This window comes from Maniola hyperantus, chromosome 14, assembly GCF_902806685.2.
Source record: "Maniola hyperantus chromosome 14, iAphHyp1.2, whole genome shotgun sequence".
In the NCBI taxonomy this organism is placed as follows: Eukaryota; Metazoa; Arthropoda; class Insecta; order Lepidoptera; family Nymphalidae; genus Maniola; species Maniola hyperantus.
In genome coordinates, this window is record NC_048549.1 from 13,222,577 (window position 1) to 13,245,048 (window position 22,472).

General features: G+C 38.8%; 1 protein-coding gene across 1 annotated transcript in view; it reads right to left on the minus strand.

The window, feature by feature from the left end:
- The window catches only part of LOC117988553 (NEDD4-binding protein 2-like), a 54,353-nt gene extending 33,990 nt beyond the window's left edge, over positions 1-20,363 (minus strand). The window contains 2 exon segments of the mRNA XM_069503143.1: positions 5,874-5,914; positions 20,149-20,363. Of these exon segments, the coding sequence (XP_069359244.1) occupies positions 5,874-5,914; positions 20,149-20,363 (256 nt within the window).
- Positions 20,364-22,472: the final 2,109 nt, after the last annotated feature.

Below are 22,472 nucleotides of genomic sequence, written 5' to 3' on the forward strand. Positions count from 1 at the left end.
TGACTGACTGACCGACTGACTGACTGATCTATCAACGCACAGCTCAAACTACTGGAGGGATCGGGCTGAAATTCGGCATGCAGATAGCTATTATGACGTAGGCATCCGCTAAGAAAGGACTTTTGAAAATTCAACCCCTAAGGGGGTGAAATAGCGGTTTGAAATTTGTGTAGTCTACGCGGACGAAGTCGCGAGCATAAGCTAGTATTGTATAAAACGCCGCATCCAAAATGTGATTATATTTCGCGCGTCGCATCGTGACCGCTGCAATATACATTTTAAATCGCTGTGAGGTTAAAGTCAAAGCTCTATTTATTGTCCGCTTACAACGTGACCCATATCCCAGAGCGCAAAAACACGACACACCGGGCTTTGTAAACAAGAACAACTTATTTTCGAAGATTTTTTTCATTTCATTTCAAAATTTCTTCAAGCAAAAAGATAGAGATGCGTGCCCGGGATCGAATCTTTGACTTCCCGAATAAGGAGGCCTGTCTTCATCCCTAGGAATAATATACTTAGTACCAGCGTAATAATAATGTGTAACCAAACTAAATCAGAGTCAAGTATGGAAATGCCTAGAGTAATTTATTCGAGAATCAACAGATGAAACGTCAAATAACTTTATGGAACCGATAAACGGCGCACATTGGCCAGTTGTAATTGTAATCTTGCATTGCGCTGTTCAGAAACGCACCGTCTCGAGTTATCGAACCAATAGCTCTATTGAATAGATAAACCGTCGTTAAAAGTACTCAGAAACCGGGCATAAATGATACAAAATTCAATTAAAATAAAGGTGATGGATAACCAGCAACAAATGTACTGGTGGCTTCCGTAACGCTCCATATAATAATGATTAATTACTGAACCCGAATTGATGATAAATGATTCACAAATGAAAGTAATTAAGATTTTTGTCGACCTCTCTCAGAAGTCGATATTTTAAGAAGAGCTGCTATCAGTCACACGTGGAGTGTAAAATTGTGTAATGATATTCGTTTTTCATTTGTAAGTTATAGTTTTGAAGACGATGTAGGTACGTTCGGGCCTCAGAATTTGAGTAGCAATTCCACAATACTATTGCATGAAAAAGCAGTCGCATTTATGACTTTTTTCTATAGACACGCCACATAGATGTGCGCACAACTGTGCCGTGCAGTGCAAATAAATTTGAGCATTAAGGTGCTAAACGAGCTTTGACTTTTGACTGTACCGGAGCGAAAAGAAAAATTCTGTTTCCTTACTTAGTTTGATAAGCAAGATTGCTAAGTTGTTATCGGCGCGAGTGCTTGTATTGGATAGCAAGCAAGAAAGAATTCCTCACTGATTTAAAAATAGAAAATTGAGCGTAGCGAGGGATTCAAAGGCACGAGATGCAAATAATTTTGCAGCTGAAATTGTGAACACAATAAAAATTATTATGAATAAATTTGTGTTTGTTTATTGGTTTGTCTTTCAATCACGCCGCAACGGAGCAAAGGATTGACGTGATTTTTACATGGATATTGTTAAAAGGCCCGGAAAGTGATATAGGTTTGGGTGCCGGGTTCGATTCCTGGCAGGGGTTTGGAATTTTATAATTTCTAAATTTCTGGTCTGGTCTGGTGGGAGGCTTCGGCCGTGGCTAGTTACCACCCTACCGGCAAAGCCGTGCCGCCAAGCGATTTAGCGTTCCGGTACGATGCCGTGTAGAAACCAAAGGGGTATGGGTTTAATAAAAACTGCCATACCCCTTCCAGGTTAGCCCGCTATCATCTTAGACTGCATCATCACTTACCACCGGGTGAGATTGCAGTCAAGGGCTAACTTGTATCTGAATAAATAAAATAAAATAAATAAAAGGTTTCTTTAATCTCGGATTCTTTAAAATCTTTTTAAATCCACGAGCTAATGTCGTCTTCTAATTGTATTTAACTAGCAGTTGCCCGCGACTTCGTCCGCGAATTTCTGGTTTCTCATGAGAGCAGAAATTTTCCCGCTGCAAAAGGCCTCACTTACCTACTCACTCAGGACCCAGAAAGCCTAAATTACACTCCGGACACATTATTAATTGATATCTTAATTTTGAGATAAAAATAATGTTTTAACAATTAAATATACCTACTTACCGAGTGAACTTTACATAACTGAAGATAATTTATAATAATAATAATAATAACAATTTTCTTTATTTCAGGCAAAATGTACCCATATTATTACAGAAGTTATTAAAAATTATAAATAAAATACAATAAAAATAATAACAAAAATAAGTACAATAATGTATAATATTGTATAGTATTAGTAATTTATAACACTGATAGATCCGGCGAACCATTAGAAACGTTTAATTAAATTTTAATTATCGAGCACGCATAATTACATGTAGATTGGTAATTTATAAAGCTCTTAAGCTAATCAATATTACACATTACCTCCAGATCGCCTGGCCGCCAGCGTAATGGGCGATTACCCACTCCTTATCCACACTAATCCATAAAAATGTATGTCTGTCTGCTAGCTTTTCAAGGCCCATCTATTTAACAGTTTTTGACGAAAGTTGGTACAGTTATAGCGTGCGTAGGCTACTTACTTTTTGTGCCGAAAAATAAATGAGTTACCTACCACGGGATTCATAAATATCCTTTAGCTTTCATCCCAGGGAAGGACATAGGCTTGTTATCCCGAAAAATAAGATCCCCACGGAAATCTTGAAACTCCTTAATGGACAAGGATAAAGTCACGGGCATCATCTATTTGCATATAATTAAAAATCAAAGAGATATCCCACGGATTAAAAAAAACTAAATCCACGTGTGCGAAGTCGCGGGCATCATCTAGTTAGTAATATTAATATTATGCAAATAGATGCAACTATGTATTTACAACTTTACATAGCACTTACGATAGGCCTCAGTTATCTTTACACATAATGTTGAAGGGAAACCTCTTCAGATAAGTCTTGAGACTTGAACTTAGGTCGTATTCAGACTCTTAGAAGCGTAGCTTTAGTTTTTATGTTCGCGTAAAAATTATCACCACTATATTATCGTCTTACTAATTAATGTAACAACCGACTATCAAAAGGTGTAATTATTGCCTATTTTGAATAAACTATTTGATTTGATTTGAGTAACAGCAATCAGCGTCCTAAAATCACGCCGCAATAGAGCAACGGATTGACGTGATTTTTTGCATAGATATTAGTCAAAGACCTGGAGAGTGACATAGACTACTTTTTATCCCGGAAAATCAAAGAGTTCTCACGGGATTTTTAAAAACCTTAATCCACGCGAATGAAGTCTCGAGCACCAGAAATACAGAAGTAAGAATGAAAAGAAAATACATAATTTTAGCTGCTCTGTAATATGAGGTACAGTACGAGATGAACATCGGCCTTTAAAATGACATTTTTTTATTTTTTTTAATAGATATAGCGAGCAAACGAGCAGGCGGGTCACCTGATATTAAGTGATTACCGCCGCCCATGAACATTTGCAGCACCAGAGGAGCCGCCGATGCGTTGCCGGCCTTTTAGGAACTTGTTGGTCCGCCCCTTGAATAACCCCATGTTATAATCTAGTGGGAACACCGCCGATGGGAGTTGGTTCCACAGTTTGCACGTGCGTGGAAAGAAGGATCTGGCGCAGCGGACGGTCGAAGTGCACCAGACACCCAGATGGTGAGCGGTGGCGCGCGGTGCGGTTGTAGAAAAAAGAGGGTGGAATGAGGTCAAAAAGCTCTTCAGAGCACTCCCCATTATACAGGCGACAGACATTTCAGGATTGTAGAGCGTTGTCTCTGTCACTCATACCCATATGACGTTTTATCGGTTTCAACGACCGACACAGTGCTCTACAAATCTATCTCCTTCTAAAGATCGATGTTCATCACTTTATACCTACCTACTTACAATTTAATCTTACAACTATTTGGTATATAGTACCTAATATACCTAGCATTTCAAGCATTATTGTGTCTGTCAAGAACCGTCAATGGAATCAAAACCTACAGGCTACTTCGCATTGACCTACAATCATGAAAAACCTATGACTATGGCTTCTCTTCGTTGACCTAGAATCATGAAAGGCAGGTAGCACAAGTAAAGGGAAAAAATCTGAAAACCTTGAACACAACACAAAAAAAAAGTGTTATTTCTCTTACGATGGTACTGAACCTTTAGTGTGTGAGTCCGACTCGCACTTGGCTGGTTTTTAAATATCAGATCGCATATTGCACTGCGTTCGATCAAGTATCGAGATACGTCTTGTATTACCTATGACAAGATTTATTAAACACCGAACGGAAGGCATTAGCATGAAGTTCGCCATTAAATTAACCGCTACACTCATACCAGATGATATCTACCGGATACGATCCGATATAAACGGGATATATGATTTGTTTGCGATATGTGTTGAAGAGTAGTCATGTTACTTTGTATGTGGGTATGTAAGGAACCTAGTACACATTGGCCCAGCATTCATACTAATCTATACTAGTAGGTCATCATGATCAAACCATCGTCGGCTCACTACAGAGCGCGGGTCTCCTCTCAGAATGAGAAGGGTTTTGGCCATAGTCTACCACGCTGGCCATGTACGGCTTGGTAGACTTCACACACCTTTGAGAACGTTACGGAGAACTCTCAGGCATGCAGGTTTCCTCACGATGTTTTCCTTCACCGTTAAAACAAGTGATATTGAATTACTTAAAACGCACATAACTCCGAAAAGTTAGAGGTGCGTGCCTGGGATCGAACCCGCGACCTCCGAAGGCAGACATCCTAACCAGTAGGCTATCACAGCAATCATGACAATATTTTGCCTCTATTTTCCATATTTTTTAACCATTTAATTTTCAAACATTACAACAACACCTTGCAACGGCACATTGCCCTTTCATCCAAAGCAACATATAATCAGAGCAACGCGAATCGATTTTTAAAAACTTATAACCCGTAAATTAAATGTCCATAAATATAGCCCGTGGAGTGCGATGTAATGTATCGTAATCGAAACTTCGTCGATACATTTAAATCGATTTTCGCTCAAAATTCGATATTAACCTTAATGAGTCTTGATGACCAGACACAGAGACACAGAGACGGTCAAATTGCTATTTGCCGCTTGCGTTTTGTAACTCTCTACTTAGAAAAGTTTTGATAGGATCTATTAAATAATATTATATTTTAGGCAAAATTGAAATTACATTCTTTACTAAAATAATAATCACTAAAACGTAATTGAATTGCCCCACTACAAACTGTGATAGCCTGTCGATTTCTACACGGCATCGTACCGAAAAACTAAATCGCTTGGGACGGCTTAGGGTGGTAACTAACCAAGGCCTCTTACCAGACCATTTATGTAAGAATAACCATTTCATGTCTATCGCAATCGTCGAGAAATTCTGCCCTTTGATTGGCTGTGAAAAAATGTAAACAGCGAATCAACCAATCAAAGGGCAGAATTTCTTGACGATTGCGATAGCGATGAAATGGTTATTCTTACACAATCGGGGGACAGACCAGTGTCAATTTTAGAAATTATAAATTCTGAAACTGCTCTGCCGGGAATCGAACCCAGGACCTCCCGCTTATAAGACCGCAGTGCTCACCACTGCGCCAGTGAGGATATCAATCTCGTCGTCTCTCTCGGTCGTCTATCGAGTAACGATGATGATGATGACTAATAAGTCCCGCAAATTGCTATTGCGCTGGAACCATGTCTCATTAAAAATCGAAATGACGTCATTTGACGTATATTTAAGTAAAAATATACGATCACCTCGAAACTTCAGTCTAGTGCTGACGGCACTAAAATGGCGACCACGCGCATTAGCAATTTGCGGGACTTATTCAACACTTATAGGTCATAAGTGGAACATACCTCTCACCTTTTCACCGTGCTGCGGCATTCGCCACAGGAATCTGTATCGATCATATAATTCATAACATTATGACGCGCGTATATACGAGGTACAGCGAATTTGCATTACTCGTTATGTATGAGGGCGCTCTTTAATTTCAATTAGGTTCGGTATGTACAGATTGATTTAAAAAATTGCTAAAATAGCGTAAACAAAACTGACTAAACGACATACGAGCGTACAGCTTAAACCATGATCATCATCAAATTTTCATCAAATTTTAAATTGTGTTTTTTACCTATTATGTATATTAAGTTTAAAATAATTTTTTAATGTATAGTAAGTTTAAAATAACCCACATTTAGCTTAATGTTGTTAGTTTATATTAAGTAATTGTTAGTTAGCTGTTAAGTATTAAGTATAACAATAAATTAATGTTACGTGTAGGTACCTATCGACTGTCGACGGCACTGGTGTACGGAAAAACTTATTTAAAGTTTATGAATGCACCAAACTTGTTGTAACCTGCTAATATTCTTCTTTAATAAATTTAAAAAAAAAAAAAATGAGAAGAGTTCTCACAATGAGAAGGGTTTGACCAAACTCCACCACGCTGCTGATTTCCTAACGATATTTTTCCTTTCGCCGTTAAAACTAGTGATTTATGTAATAACTAGCTTATGCTCGCTACTTTGTCCGCGTGGACTATACAAATTTGAAATCCCCATTTTGCCCCCTTAGGGGTTGAATTTTCAAAAATCCGTTCTTAGCGGATGCCTACGTCATAATAGTTATCTGCATGACACGGCCCGATCAGTCTAGTAGTTTGAGCTGTGCGTTGATAGATCAGTCAGTCAGTCATATTTAGATTTTCAAAGGCTAAAAGATGATCAGCCTGTATAAATAAAATAAATAAATAAAAAAGCCTTTTATTCATCCTTAATAAATTATTAAACAATTAATTGGTTGACAAAAAATAATTAAAATTCACAGCTATATAGATTAATTTACTTGTGCATGCATTAGTTAATATTTATTATTTAATCTTAAAATATAATAATTATTAGAAATGTCATTATTTGTTTTCTTTTTATTTTAAGGACCTCTCAGCGAGAAAGGCCTCCTCCAGATTTTTCCAGGTCTTCCTGTCTAGAGCCTTTTTTCTCCAGTTTATACCTCCTGTTTCTTTAATTTCATTTTCCCAACTTTCTATAGGTCTACCTCTCTTTCGTTTCGTATCAGCCTGTATATAGATTCGAAACCACGTACACGGTAGGTGTTGCGATCACGTTCCGAAATCGCATCAAAATTATAAAGAAGTTAAGTGAAATTCGTAAACCGTAATGGCGGCCAAAGATGGCGGCAGTCTTAATGACAGCTGTCAGCGACAAGTGAGGAATTTTCGGTGAATTATATCGGGACTTGATAACAGCTAAGATTGTATTATGCGCCGGCGCAACATAGTTTATATAGGGCGGTGAAATAACAGCTTTGAGAATGGGAACTCGGTCGTGATTTTGGATTTATGTCAGCCATTAACTAATTTTATAAATGCGAAAGTGTGTCCGTCTGTAAAGTTTTTTGTAAAACGCTTTCAAATAAAGTCCCGATAAGTTTTTCATAGAATGTGAAACTGTTCGGCTGTCTTTCTGTACCCTTTTCACCGTCGCCGTCGCGTCGCTAAGTTAATTTTTTGGTACAAAGATAGCTTGTATCCCGGACCCGAACTTTGGCTGTTTTTAGGGTTCCGCACTAATTCAAAAGGAAAAACGGAACACTTATAGGATCACTTTGTTGTCTGTCTGTCGGTCTGTCAAGAAACCTACAGGGTACTTCCCGTTGACCTAGAATCATGAAATTTGGCAGGTAGGTAGCTCTTGTAGCAGACATTCGAGGAAAAATCTGAAAAACGTGAATTTGTGGTTACATCACACAAAAAAAATTTGTGGTCATGAACTAATAATTAGTATTTTCAATATTCAATATAAGATAACTATATCAAGTGGGATATTATATGAAAGGTCTTCACGTGTGCATTCTAAAACAGATTTTTATTTATTTTTATGCATCACTAGCTGATGCCCGCGACTTCATCCGCGTGTAATTAGGTTTTTAAAAAATTCCGTGGGAACTCTTCGATTTTCCGGGATAAAAAGTAGCCCATGTCACTGTTCAGGTCTTTATCTATATTTTTGCAAAAATCACGTCAATCCGTTGTGTAAGGTGCCCATGAAGGAAAAATAACTCGAAGACGATTTCACAAGTTTATTTGTCGATTTTTATTACAGAACTACCTGCCTATTCGGCCACACGGCTTTTTATATCGTTTATCATGAATGAACTCAGACATTAATCGAAATGACGTGAAGTTACCTTCGTTCATTCGTTTTCAACGTATCTTAATTAAAGTCATTATTATGTTAACAAACAAATATATGTAATACTACTTTGATAAATAATTGTAGTAATTTTAACGATTAGCAAACTTAGTAAGTAAGTTACTTTAAATAGATATGCAATTTAGGGATGTCTATTGTCAACAACATTTGATTGAATGAATCACATAAGGTTTAGGTTGCAATATTCTATATTCAATCAAATGTTTCCTTCATATTATATTTAATGCGCTCTATTAATTATGGCCATAGTATTTAACTCTACAAATTTTAATGTTCATAACATGATTTCTAACAGTTGCACCTTTGCGACGTGATTGAAGGACAAACCAACACACCAACAAACAAACACACTTTCGCATTTATAATAAGGGTACTGATAGTTTTTGAATTATCGTGCAAAAAGTCGAAAAAATACGACTGTAATACGGAACCCTCGTTGCGCGGGCCTGACTCGCACTTGGTCGGTTTTTTTATTCGGAATGATTCCTCTAGTACGTAGCGTAAGTAGTACATAAAGGTAATTTTTTTAAAGAATATTAGCTATGTTATGAAAAATATTCCCCTTTCCTCTGCAACTAAGCGTCAGGCTTGTGCTAGGAGTAGGTACGACAATAGTGCAACGGGCGGGGTTTGAACCTTTCGGTTTTCAGTCCACTCCTTTACCGGTTGAGCTATTGAGGCTCTTAAGGTCATTGATTGATTGATGCTGTAGGTAAACACGACGAGTTCCCAATATCTGAATTAGCGACGGCACGTATAAGTTGTACTATAAAGGCCTTAAACGAGTTACGATCAAGTAAATCAGCCGCGCCATTTACGGTTTAATGAAACAAAAGCGTCAGCGTATGATCCTTTTTTATCAGAAACAAAATAACTTATACTCATTGAGTATTTTCGAGCACTCGATACGGGCATAAAGACCTATAAATATAGCTGCACAACTTTGTATTTGCACCTAATTTGAACAGATAAAAATCATTCTGAACTTTACTGGCTTTGAAATAAGGATCAGTTGTTATGAATTTATTTAGGAAAGTGGCAAAGTAAAGGTTGTTTCAAAGTAGTCAATGTCGTTTCTTTGCTTGTGTACTAAATATATGTCCATCGATCCGTTACGTATGTCCGAATTTATTTGGACGATCGAAATCATGATATTTTAAGGGCATTGTTGCAAATCGGTGCTTCGATATCTCTTATCCGATTTTTGAGTGTTGTAAGGCAATAATATATTTGACTAATATTGCGACTGTCGAATTTGAGTATCCCACCCAATGCGTTTTTGGGGCGGATTTGCACAATGTTGTTAAAACAATCGCAAAATAAAATAAAAAAATGTTTTTCTGATCTCAAACAGAAATCATTCACAAAATTCCAATTCCACCATCATCACCAATACCATTTTCAATTCAATCAATTCTTTTACCAATACCATCATTATTAGTTTCTAGTCTAATTTGACTTTTATTGTTAAAAATATAAACGACGAATAAGATATAGTAAAAAATATACAAATAGTAGGTTTTGATAGGCAACAATAAATCTAAAAGATATAATATAATCTAATCCTAGCGCTATAAGACTTTTTAAGGAAATAGCACAAAGGTTAGTCGACATCACAGGAGACCGGAGAGCTGGCAGCTACCTCGGACAAAGAATTAGCCTAGCTATTCAAAGGGGGAACGCTGCCGGTATCTTCGGAACCTTGCCTAAAGGGACTCCTTTTAATAATATATTTTATTTATAATATTATATTTTTTAAGGTTTTAGTTTTAGTTTCATTGTTTTAGTCAACCTAAAATATTACAATTAAATTTTATCAAAATCAAACTCGAAGTTCATCAAATTGAAAACCTTGGATAGAATCATGAACATTATGCAGAAGTCTCAGGCATGCAGGTTTCCTCACGATATTTTTAATCCAAATGTGAAAGTGTGGATGTTTGGATGTTTGTTACTCAATCTCGCAAAAACTACTAGACGGATTTGGCTGACATTTGGAATGGAGATAGATTATACCCTGGATTAAAACATAGGCTACTTTTTATCCCGGAGAATCAAAGAGTTCCCGCGGGATTTTTAAAAACCAAATTCCACTCGGATGAAGTCGCGGGCATCAGCTAGTTTCTTATAAAAGCCCATAACTCCGAAAAGTTAGAGGTGCGTGCCCGGGAACCAGGGACCTACCGAATAGGAGACGGACGTCCTAACCACTAGACTATCACGGCTCTGACGATACCATACTAAGGCGGCAATATAAATGACAATACCAAACAGCGCCTTTGCAAAGAGCATGAACAACTAAGGGCGCAGAATCCTATTCAAGAGATGATAGCATCTTAGATTCAGGGCACTTAACGCCCGATAGCATTCTGAGGAGATTGACACTAAAGTAGGCGAAGCCGGGCACTTGGGCTATGTGATTGACGTACTACGTGTTAATGGTGCACCGAGAGTGTTTGTTTTAGATCTGGGGTGTTGAAAGCATCGATGTACCTATATAGATTACTAGCTGATGCCCGCGACTTCGTCCGCGTGGAATTAGGTTTTTAAAAATCCCGTGGGAACTCTTTGATTTTCCGGGATAAAAAGTAGCCTATGTTACTTTCCAGGTCTTTATGAACTTTAGGTTTTAACCCATGCAAAAAATTACGTCAATCCGTTGCACCGTTGCGATGTGATTGAAGGACAAACCAACAAACCAATAAACCAACAAACAAACATACTTACACAATTATACTAAGAGTACCTACTGATTGTAATTTTAACTTAATTCAATTTCAATTATTTGTAAGTATATTTATGTTAGTTAGTAATTTAATTAGTGTAATTGGGCTTTATGCCTGTTCTTATATAATAATAGTAATAAATAAATAATAATAATAATAATTTTGCATCACCTTTCTTCTAATTTGATGCGTTTGCAAATTACAGGGTTCATCATGATGATGATAATGACGACTGATTAGCTGTTGCTCGTTGAAGAAACTTGTCTTCTATCTCCGAAGATCTACATCAGATCTTCACCGAATTTATATGGGACCACCTTGAAGGCATATTTTATATTTGTTATCGATCTAATTAGTTAATCTAATAAAAATTCATGCGTGGTAACATACGAAATATAAATAAATTACAATGTACATCGGTAGATAAGAGAAACTCCTCTTTTTGATCTTGATTCTGATTAATGTTAAGTTAGGTGGTATTTACCTACGGGTGGTAATCTAAATATATGAAAGGAAAAGCAGACTGACTAATTGACTGACTGACTGACTGATCAACGCACAGCTCAAACTACTGAACGAATCAGGCTAAAATTTGGCATGCAGGTAGCTGTTGGGTATTATGACTAGACATCCGCTAAAAAAAGATTTTTGAAATTTCAACCCCCAAGGGGAAAAATAGGGGCTTAAAATTCATGTAATCCACGCGGACGAAGTCGCGGGCTTAAGCTAGTAAAAATAAATAAGCTAATTAGAGCTAGCGCGCACCACGGTGCAGTGAGTTGCGGTGCATTTTAAAATCCGTAAAAATTAATTTAAATCTATCAAAATCCGATGCGGAATTAATTCCGCATTGCACGCGCTTCTATGTAGTTCTGTAGTTCAGACATTTTGCGGAAAAAAAGGTACGGAAATTTATCGTGGTGCGCAGAGTGCTCTTAAAGTAGCCGAAAAATCAGTTAAAAACCAATAATTCAGAATGACAACGTCCGAACAAGTAAAACCGATAAAAAGTTTATTTTATTTTATTTTTTATTTTTATTTATTGGACACACAAAACAGATTATGACAATAATAACTGAGTAATACAAGCCATAACTTATAAAACTAGTCACTCTCCAAAAAAAGTTTATGAAAAGAGTTTATTAACCTTATTTCAATAGAACATTATTTTAACCTGGGGTCTAATTGATTGCATATTGAAAAGGAAACTGTAAACTTATAGAGTACATTCAAGAAACATGTCAGCTAAGAGTTGTAGCTAATTGTTGTTTAGGCAATAAAGCCTTGTGGAGCTATAATCGCGCCATTAAAAGTACCTTATTAGTGTCTAGAATTTGTTTCAATAGATAAATGAGGTAACATTAAATCATCATCATGAGCAACTATTACGGAAGAATTATTTAAGCTAAGTAAAGTACTAACCCCAAGAAAAATATTCATTTGGCAAATAACAATGTATATGGCAAAATATATAGACAACTTCACAATCGAGCAAACTCCCAGTCACCGTAGGCAAAGGCAACTAAGATGTTCAGTTCCCCGACGAACGTCTGGATTCTCGAGTAGACATTTTACAGCTGCGGCACCAAAACTATTCAATAACCTTCCGCTGGAGGTATCTAATCTGATTTTATGTGCCCAGCGCCCATCCTTAAAGAAAAAACTTAAATTCTATATAAAGAAATTTCTCCTAGAAACCTCTTTTGAAAATTTTAAACGTCTTTATGACAAGATCTGTTGAAACGAATGCCTTAACTTATTACAACTTATCCTATCTATTTAAATTATATATCTAAACTCCGTATGCATTAACACTGTTGCACCAAATAAAATATAGTTTTAGTAATGTATGAATATATATATAGTATAGTATAAATATAGTATAGTATATAATATAATATAATATAGTATGAATTAAATTAAATACAATTAAAAGAGCTCTTGCCACCATAAATATTCCTGCGCTCATTGAGCCGGCAGGGATTAGTCGGGATGATGGCAAGAGACCTGATGGATTGACGCTGGTTCCCTGGGAACGGGGACGGGCGCTAATGTGGGACGCAACTTGCGTTGACACATTGGCCCCGTGTCATATCAGGAAGACAGCATCAAGACCGGGAGCCGCAGCAGAAACAGCTGAAAACGGCAAGCGGCGCAAGTATGCCTCTCTTATAGAGAGTTACATTTTTGTGCCGTTTGCCGTGGAGACCCTGGGGCCATGGAGTCTTAGTGCTAAAAATTTTTTACGAGACATTTCACCGCGATTAATAGCCTCAACTGGTGACAGAAGGGCTGGCTCATTTTTTGCGCAGCGGATCAGCCTAGCTGTCCAGCGCGGAAATGCAGCCAGTATTCTTGGCACCATTCCACGCGGTCATGATTTATATAGTAATTAGATAAGGCTAGCTTTAAGTTTTATTGTATTAAAAAAAAAAAAAAAAAAAAAGTATGAATGAGGTCGATGAACTTTGTCAGCCCTAGCACAGACTACGGTCTATTTGGGCTGCAAACTGCCAACACCAGTCGCGGCTTTTTGTCTAGTGCTTTGGTCTGGAAGTGTGGTGTGAATTATTCGCTTTTTTTTTGTCTAAATAAAAAAAATAAATAAAAATAAATAAAATAAAACTCATAGCCGGCCCACTACAGAAGACGGGCCTCCTTTCAGAGTGAGAATGGTTTAGGCCACAGTCTGCCACGCTCGCTCAATGCGAATGTCTGACTTCAGACACGCAGGTTCAGACAGGCATGCAGGTTTCCTCACGATGGGACGCAGGTTTCCATCATTCACCGTTAAAAGCAAGTGATATTTAATTTCTTATAACGCACATGACTTCAAAAAGTTAGAGGCACGTGCCCGGGATCGAACCCCCGACCTCTCGTATAGGAGGCGGACGTCTTAACCACTAGACTATCACGGCTTATACTACTTTAGTAGCTACTAGAGGATGCCCGCGTGGAGCTTATGCTCGCGACTTCGTCCGCGTGGACTACACAAATTTCAAACCCCTATTTCACCCCCTTAGGAGTTGAATTTTCAAAAATCCTTTCTTAGCGGATGCCTACGCCATAATAGCTATCTGCATGACAAATTTCAGCCCGATCCGTCCAGTAGTTTGAGCTGTGCGTTGATAGATCAGTCAGTCAGTCAGTCAGTCAGTCAGTCAGTCAGTCAGTCAGTCAGTCAGTCACCTTTTCCTTTTATATATTTAGATTTAATTGGCTAAATTTATTTTCTATTTATTATTGCTGCAATACGCCTTAATCAATTAGCAAAATAATTAAGTCGAAGTAAAGAACTAGGTAATCATATTCTTACAATGAAGATGTATTGTGCTTCTCTGTTTTATAACCGTATCTAACCGGCGGGGTGGTTACGTAAAACGTTGCAGTAGCGACAGTAATGCGACAGTTCATTAGTTGTCTCTCTTCTTCTTCTTCTTATTTTGCTTTGTGGCTATTGCTGTCTCTAGCCGGACGTTTGACAGTAATGATCGCGAGATTTACGCCCGTCGAAAGCCTGTCGCGAGGGAACGAGGAAACGAGGCGGCCGACGCACTAGCACGAAAGGCTACGACATTGAAGGTGATCGGGCCAGAACCTATTGTTCCCATACCCTTCAGTGAGTATAAAACTTGGTTGCATGAACTAACACAAAAAGAGCATTCCCAACTATGGGCGAACACAACAGACTGCAGGCAAGCCAAAGAGGCTTTCCCCAACATAGACAAACGGCAAACTAACAAACTACTCCGCCTGGACAGAGGTAAACTTAGAAAGGTGGTGGGACTCATAACAGGGCATAGCCCACTAAACAAACACCTTTTCGTTATAGGTGTCACCGACAGTCCTTTGTGCAGGGCATGCATGGAGGTCGACGAAACACCGACGCACGTGGTCCTAGAGTGCACGGGCGTAGCAGAACAACGCGAACGCCATTTGGGTTCCCCGACCTCATTCCATGAAGCCCTCGGCAACCTGGGCGGTCTACTCGGCTTCTGGAGTGAGCTTGGATGGCTGGAGTGAAGACTTCAGCGGGGAGGGGCAATGCACGCACAACAGACGGAAACGTTTAAGTGCGGAAACCAGCCCAGAGCGAAGAAGAAGAAGAAGCCTGTCGCGAGATACGTAATTATCCAGCGGTTTATATTTGCGTGTGCGGCCAAGTTTACATGTATTTATGTATATCTCAGGTTGATCGCAGATATCCTGTCCCTTAAGGTCGAAAGTCCATAATTTGATCGTTACGAATCGAAATATGATCCTATAGTCTTTTCAATAGTCTCTTAAATAACATAAGCCTTCTTTAAAACGTGTTCATGTTAAGGCTCCGATGTAATTAATTGTATTCGCTTCTGTGATTTTTTTTCGAAATGAAGTTATAAGATTTTTTTAAACCGGTACTTTATGTGACATCTTTTTAATGACTTAACCACTGAGGTACAGGCCTTAGAGATACTTAGACTACAATCACTACCCCTAATGTGAAAGTGTGTTTGTTGGTTTGTCCTTCAATCACGTCGCAACGGAGCAACGGATCGACGTGATTTTTTGCATGGGTATAGTTTAAGACCTGGAGAGGCGCATAGGCTACTTTATATCCCGGAAAATCAAAGAGTTCCCACGGGATTTATGAAAACCTAAATCCACGCGTACGAAGTCGCGGGCATCCTCTAGTAGCTACTAAAGTAGTATAAGCCGTGATAGTTTAGTGGTCAAGACGTCCGCCTCCTATACGAGAGGTCGGGGGTTCGATCCCGGGCACGTGCCTCCAACTTTTTGAAGTCATGTGCGTTATAAGAAATTAAATATCACTGAAAACATCGGAGGAAACCTGCATGCCTGTCTGAACCTGCGTGTCTGAAGTCATCAGCTAGTTATACAAATAAATATGTACATCAGTCAATCAGCCTGTTTGCGTCCACAGCTGGGACATGATACGCGATAGGTTGAGATGGCAATCGGGGAGAGAACGTTCCCACACCCGCACGTCACCCGCGCTCGTCCGCACCGGGTTAGCGCGGGGGCTATGTGGGTATGCGGGCTATTCTCTCCCCGATTGCCATCTCGACCTGTCACGTACTTATAGGTTTCCCGGGAACGCGTCACCACCCACGTTCCATTTTGCGGGATATTACCACCTCTATGCTAGCTTATGCTCGCGACTTCGTCCGCGTGGACTACACAAATTTCAAACCCCTATTTTACCCTCTTAGGGGTTGAATTTTCAAAAATCCTTTCTTAGCGGATACCTACGTCATAATAGCTATCTGCATGCCAAATTTCAGCCCGATCCGTCCTGTAATTTGAGCTGTGCGTTGATAGATCAGTCAGTCAGTCAGTCAGTCACCTTTTCCTTTTATATATTAAGATTATGATAGCCTCTCTGGCTTTGATAAAGAACATAGTAGGTACCTATAGGTATAGTCCGCGACAGATCGAGATGGCAATCGGAGTATGAAGCCGGGGGACGCCCCGCACACCCGCACGTCACCAACGCTCGCCCGCACCGGGTTAGCGCGGGGGCTGAGCGGGTGTGCGGGGCGTTCCCACCCCGATTGCCATCTCGACCGGTCGCGTACTGTAGCTGTATTGTTAATAAATAATATATAGGTACTCGTAGTAGTTATCCGTTATTTTATAGTCCAGTAGCTTATTATAATAATGTTATGACCAATAAATAAGAGAGATCTCGTTTTCAGAAGACATACTTGTTCGCATGTAATTTTGTATTATGGTCATTGGCCACTGACATAGGTACACAAGTACGCTGGAAGAGGCACACATAAAATGGCAGTTATTTTTTGTGCTGATTCAAAGCGCCCCACCGAGCGTACCTTCGTGTCTTTTAATCGTGTTGACATGTTGACACAATATTATGTATAAGTTCCGCAAATTGCTATTGAGCGTGGCAACCATTTTAGTGACGTCAGCACTAGACTGAAGTTTCAAGCTGATGTCATATTTTCGATGTTAATGTGACATGGTTACAGCGCAATAGCAATTTGCGGGACTTATAATAAAATTGTTGGCACGTCATCACTAACATTTAGTTCAGTAGGTCGATTTCGAAAAACCTGCTCAATCATTATTACAATTGTTGTGGTTGGCTGAATTTATGGTAACCTTGTTTCAACAATGCATTGTAGCCAATAGTGAGCTAGTGTCGGCCAATCAGAGGTGATTGCGATTGTCACACCAGCCTCATTTCACCGTACCTAATCAAGCTCCTGAGTAGTGAGTACGCTCACATGATGACAGCTGCTTGCAGCACCCAAAATGGCGAAAATCAAGCTGCTTCAAAAACAGCCCCCCGATTATGTAAGAAAAATTGTATTCATCGTTATCGTAATCGTCGAAAAATTCTGTCTTTTGTTGGTTGATTCACTGTTTACATTTCTTCACAGCCAATCAAAGGGCAGGATTTGTTGACTATTACGATAACGATGGATACGTTTTTCTTACACAATTGGGAGGCAGGTCTGCAGTTGCAGGTCTAGCGTACTTTTATTAGTAGAGGTCAGTGTCATTGGCGCAAAATTAAGGAGCACAGTACACAAATAGCTTGATAAAGGTAAGCCTTGTAAAACCTCGTAGACGTCTATTTACTTAAATCAATTCATTCTTGCAATGACTTCATCTAAGCAATCTAAGTATATTTAAATCGATGTCTATACCACTTATCAGAACTGTATCATATTTGGTCCGTGAGAAAAATCGAATCGTGAATTGGTGGATTTCTCGATAGTGTAATCGAATCGGATCCCGTTTTATGACGATCAGCCTGCGCTCTTAACCGTCGAATTATTCATAAAACCGGCGAGAGTTCGAGATCTCGATTGGTCACGATCGATTTTCTAAATCGAAAATGCCCCGTGGGTAATGCGAAAATAAAGATATCGGTCCGAGTTGATTAATTTAATCGAGTTATTAAAAATCGATGATCTTACAGTTGTTTGATGGACAGCTAATCATTTTTAGGGTTCCGTACCCTGGCAACGGGATCCTATTACTGCGCGTCCGCTGTCCATCCGTCTGTTTATCTATCCATCTGTCTGTCTGTCAGTGAGCTTGAACCTCATGAACCATAATAGGTAGTATTTATAGGTCTATGGCAGAGAGTTAAAATTTTCGCACAGTGTGTATTTCTCGATCGTATATTTCGTTCAGTGTGTATAACAACAAATCTAGTATAATATAAAAGGAAAATGTGACTGACTGACTGACTGACTGACTGATCTATCAACGCACAGCTTAAACAACTGGATGGATCGGGCAGAAATTTGGCATGCAGATAGCTATTATGATGTAGACATTCGATAATAAAGGATTTTTGAAAATTCAATCCCTAAGGGAGTAAAATAGGGGTTTGAAATTTGCGTGGTCCACGCGGACGAAGACGCGGGAATAAGCTCAGTAGTACGCAACAAAGAATTCAAAATGGCCACCATGCAAATAAAAAAAATTAAAACGTACCTAACCTTGTATGATGGTAGCCCTTTGTGTGCGAGATCGACTCGCACTTGACCATATTTTAAATTGTGATTTCTCTCTGATTGCTTTTGTCTTTATAAATTAAGAGAATAATTAAGAAAAGGCCATTGATTGATTGATTGATTACATTACATTGATTATTCAGGGAGTTTGGTTTATTATTAAAATGTTAATAAAATACAATATGATTTTTATTATCGGCCATCCTCCTTCTTCCTCCTCGTACTCCGATACTCCCAAATGTGTAGGTAACATAATTTGGCATCATTGTGGAGTTTTTGAATTATCTTTGAATGTGAACAAACTCATAAATTGTGAGTCGACCACCGCGGTAGTTTAAATAAAATCGAATGTAATTGTAAAGTAATTACCTACTTGCTGCAATGCAGTATTATTTTTGAATACTGTTAAGGTGGACGCACACCACTTTCTTAAATCACTTGTGTTTTTTTACATAACTAGCTTATGCTCGCGACTTCGTCCACGTGGACTATACAAATTTCAAACTTCTATTTCACCCCCTTAGGGGTTGAATTTTCAAAAATCCTTACTTAGCGGATGCCTACGTCATAATAGCTATCTGCATGCCAAATTTCAGCTCAGTCCGTCCAGTAGTTTGAGCTGTGCGTTGATAGATCAGTTAGTCAGTCGGCCAGTCAGTCAGTCAGTCATTCAGTCACCTTTTCCTTTTATATATTTAGATGCCTGGACTTTTATGTGAATTTAGATTTTTGAAAAGTTCCGCAGGAAACCTTTAATTTTCCGAGATACAAGGTAGCTTAAGTCCGTCTCCGGGATGCAAGCTATTTCTATAGCAAACAAGAAAATCAAGTAAACGGATGGGCTGGGTTAAAGTAGCAAACAGACATTACACACTTTTAAGAGAACATTATGGAGGACTGTCAGGCATGCAGTTTTCCTCACGATGTTTTCCTTCACCGTCAAATCAAGTGATAATTAATTATTTAAAACGCGCATAACTCCGAAAAGTAAGAGGTGCGTGCCTGAGATCGAACCCTCGACCTACGATTAGAAGGCAGACGTCCTTACCACTAGGCTATCACAATGGCTATCCTGCAATAAACATAAATAAATATAATCTTTTACTATCTAATAACATGGCACAGCATAACTTAAAACCTCGGAGTCTGAAGTCAGAAATCTGTAGGCCATGTTTAAAACAAAAACCATCTGCTTTCGCAGAATTGGGTTAAGAATCTACCCAAAATAATTAATCGCTGAACCCGCTAGTGTGTGCCAAGCTTAAAGTTTCTGTCGCATCAATTTTGTGATTTTTAATCTAGAGCAGCCACGATATGGCGTACGAATTTCGTATTCCGATGAATTACTGAATAATTACACCGTCGCGTCGCGTCTGCGTCAACACGATGGACCTCCATTATTATATTTTTTTATTTCCAAAACCGTATTATATCTCAAATTATTCAGTCTACATACACCATTGATATAACAGGCTGAAGATATATAATTATTTTGAAACGTGTCTCTCAAAATCTGTCTTCATTACCCATTTTATAGATGCGAAAGTATTTGGTTGTTGGTCTGTCTTTCAATCACACCAGAATGGAGCAACGACCGACGACCGAGGGGAAGAGTAGCAGAGCAGTGCACCCCGGTAACATGGCTAATAATTTATCTTCGGGGATATGGCTAATGACCTGGCAGGGGGGAGGTTTCTCCGCGTGTCCCTCTGGGTGGTGGGGGACCTCGTGAGTGGGTCCCCGGTGGAGGGTCCGCCTTGGCAGATGTTGCTGGAGGAGCACCGCTGGGTTTTAGTGGCCTCCGGTCGCCTCTTGGCCGGCGAGTCCCACATACCTTCCCTCCAGTTGGCTAGCTGGCTGGCTTCCAGTGGCAAGGGGATGCGTAAACGCATTTCCCAGTGATAAAATTCTAATGTAAAGTGTAATTTATTTAACTTACTTAAAATTTCTCAATCGTCAAATAACTCTGATCTGAGGAATAAATTTGACGTATTAACCCTTATAACAAACCCTCATTCCTCAAATTACAGACAGTTATTTGACGATTGAAAAATCGGCCCATAATAATGTTATTATTTCGAATAAAAACCAAGACTAGTAAATACTAGTCTTGATTTTTAGTGCTTTAATAACCGTTTAGTATTACATTATTTTCGAATATTTTTTTTGGGGACAGTGGGACACTCAATCCCCATGTATCTTGGGCTTAGTAAATCAATGGTAAACAGACAGTAAATATTTCCTTGAACTCATAAAGCCAACTTTGGTTCTTGAAAGGCTCTTTCAAAATCAATTTTCTTATTTATTCTGGATGTTTAAAAGCAGGTATTGACTACCCATAACTTAGATGATGGAATGTAGAAATAGGGTTGCTACCTAACATTCTTGTATTCATAGCCTTGTAAAACTCAGTTTTGGATGGTAAAAATTTGAAGATTAGATAAAAATATATAAGCTGTGATAGCCTAGTGGTTAGGACGTCCGCCTTCCAATCGGAGGTCGGGGGTTCGATCCCGGGCACCTCTAACTTTTCGGAGCTATGTGCGTTTTAAATAATTAAATATCACTTGCTTTAACGGTGAAGGAAAACATCGTGAGGAAACCTGCATGCCTGAGAGTTCTCCATAATGTTCTCAAAGGTGTGTGAAGTCTCCCAATCCGCACATGGCCAGCGTGGTAGACTATGGCCAAAACCCTTTTCACTCTGAGAGGAGACCCGCGCTCTGTAGTGAGCCGGTGATGGGTTGATCATGATGATGATGATGATGAGATATGGTTGTTGAAAAAAAATGTTATAAAATATTCAAGTACCTAAGTCCCATTTTAGTGACTAGTCATTGCATTCTAGTGACAGCACTAGACTGAACTTTCGAGCTGATGGTAAGTATATTTTTATTTTGGTTGACGTCAAAATGAGGTTATTTCGATTTTAATGAGACATGGTTCCAGCGCAATAGCAATTTGCGGGACTTATACCATTGACCAGGGTTAGGTGGAAGAAAAAATACGGTGGTTGGTTGGTTTTACTTCATGTAGAAAATAATAATTAAAAAAAAGACATTGTAAGAAGTTTTTCATATTTTAACACTAGATGATACCCGCGACTTAGTCCGCGTGGATTTAGGTTTTTAAAAATCTCGTGAGAACTCTTTGATTTTTAGGGATAAAAAGTAGCCTATGTCCTTCCCCGGGATGCAAGCTATCGCTGTACCAAATTAAGTCAAAATTGGCTGAACGGATGGGCCGTGAAAGGCGAGTAGACAGCCAGACATACTTTCGCATTTATAATATTAGTATGGAATAGTATGGAATTAAACTATCGTGAGTGTTTTCTAAAATAATTTCGGATGGGTTCGAAACTAGTCGGGCTTCGAACTGTATATTATTTATTGATAATCAAGAAGAAGTGGGTCAAAAAGAGCAGTCACCATAATTTCTGTCGAAACATACTATTCATATGACTGTAAAAGACTTCTTTACTAGACGAATAAAACGTAAAAAATATTTTTTTGAGTTAGAATCCTAAAGCAACGAAAAACCCAAAAAAATGACAGATTTCCTGATCATTCCAGGTGCCATTGCTTCTATTGCAGGAAGAAGGAAATCCATACTTCCATATTAATATTATAAATGCAAAAGTGTGTCTGTCTGTCTGTCTGCTAGCCTTTCACGGCCCATCCGTTCAACCGATTTTGACGAATTTTGGTACAGAGATAGCTTGCATCCCGGGGAAGGATATAGGCTACTTTTATCCCGGAAAACCAAAGAGTTCCCATGGGACTTTCAAAACCTAAATCCACGCGGACGAAGTCGCGGGCATCATCTAGTAAGTCAATACATTTTGGATTATGATTTTTTGCACTTTTTTATTGCCAGAACTTCTACGTTGTAGGCACGAATGCGTGACATAAGCAAGTGACAGCCCTAAATATAAACACAGTTTTTCTACGAAAATACTTACAAGAGATCTCGATAACCGAATTTTCAATTAAGTGTCATAA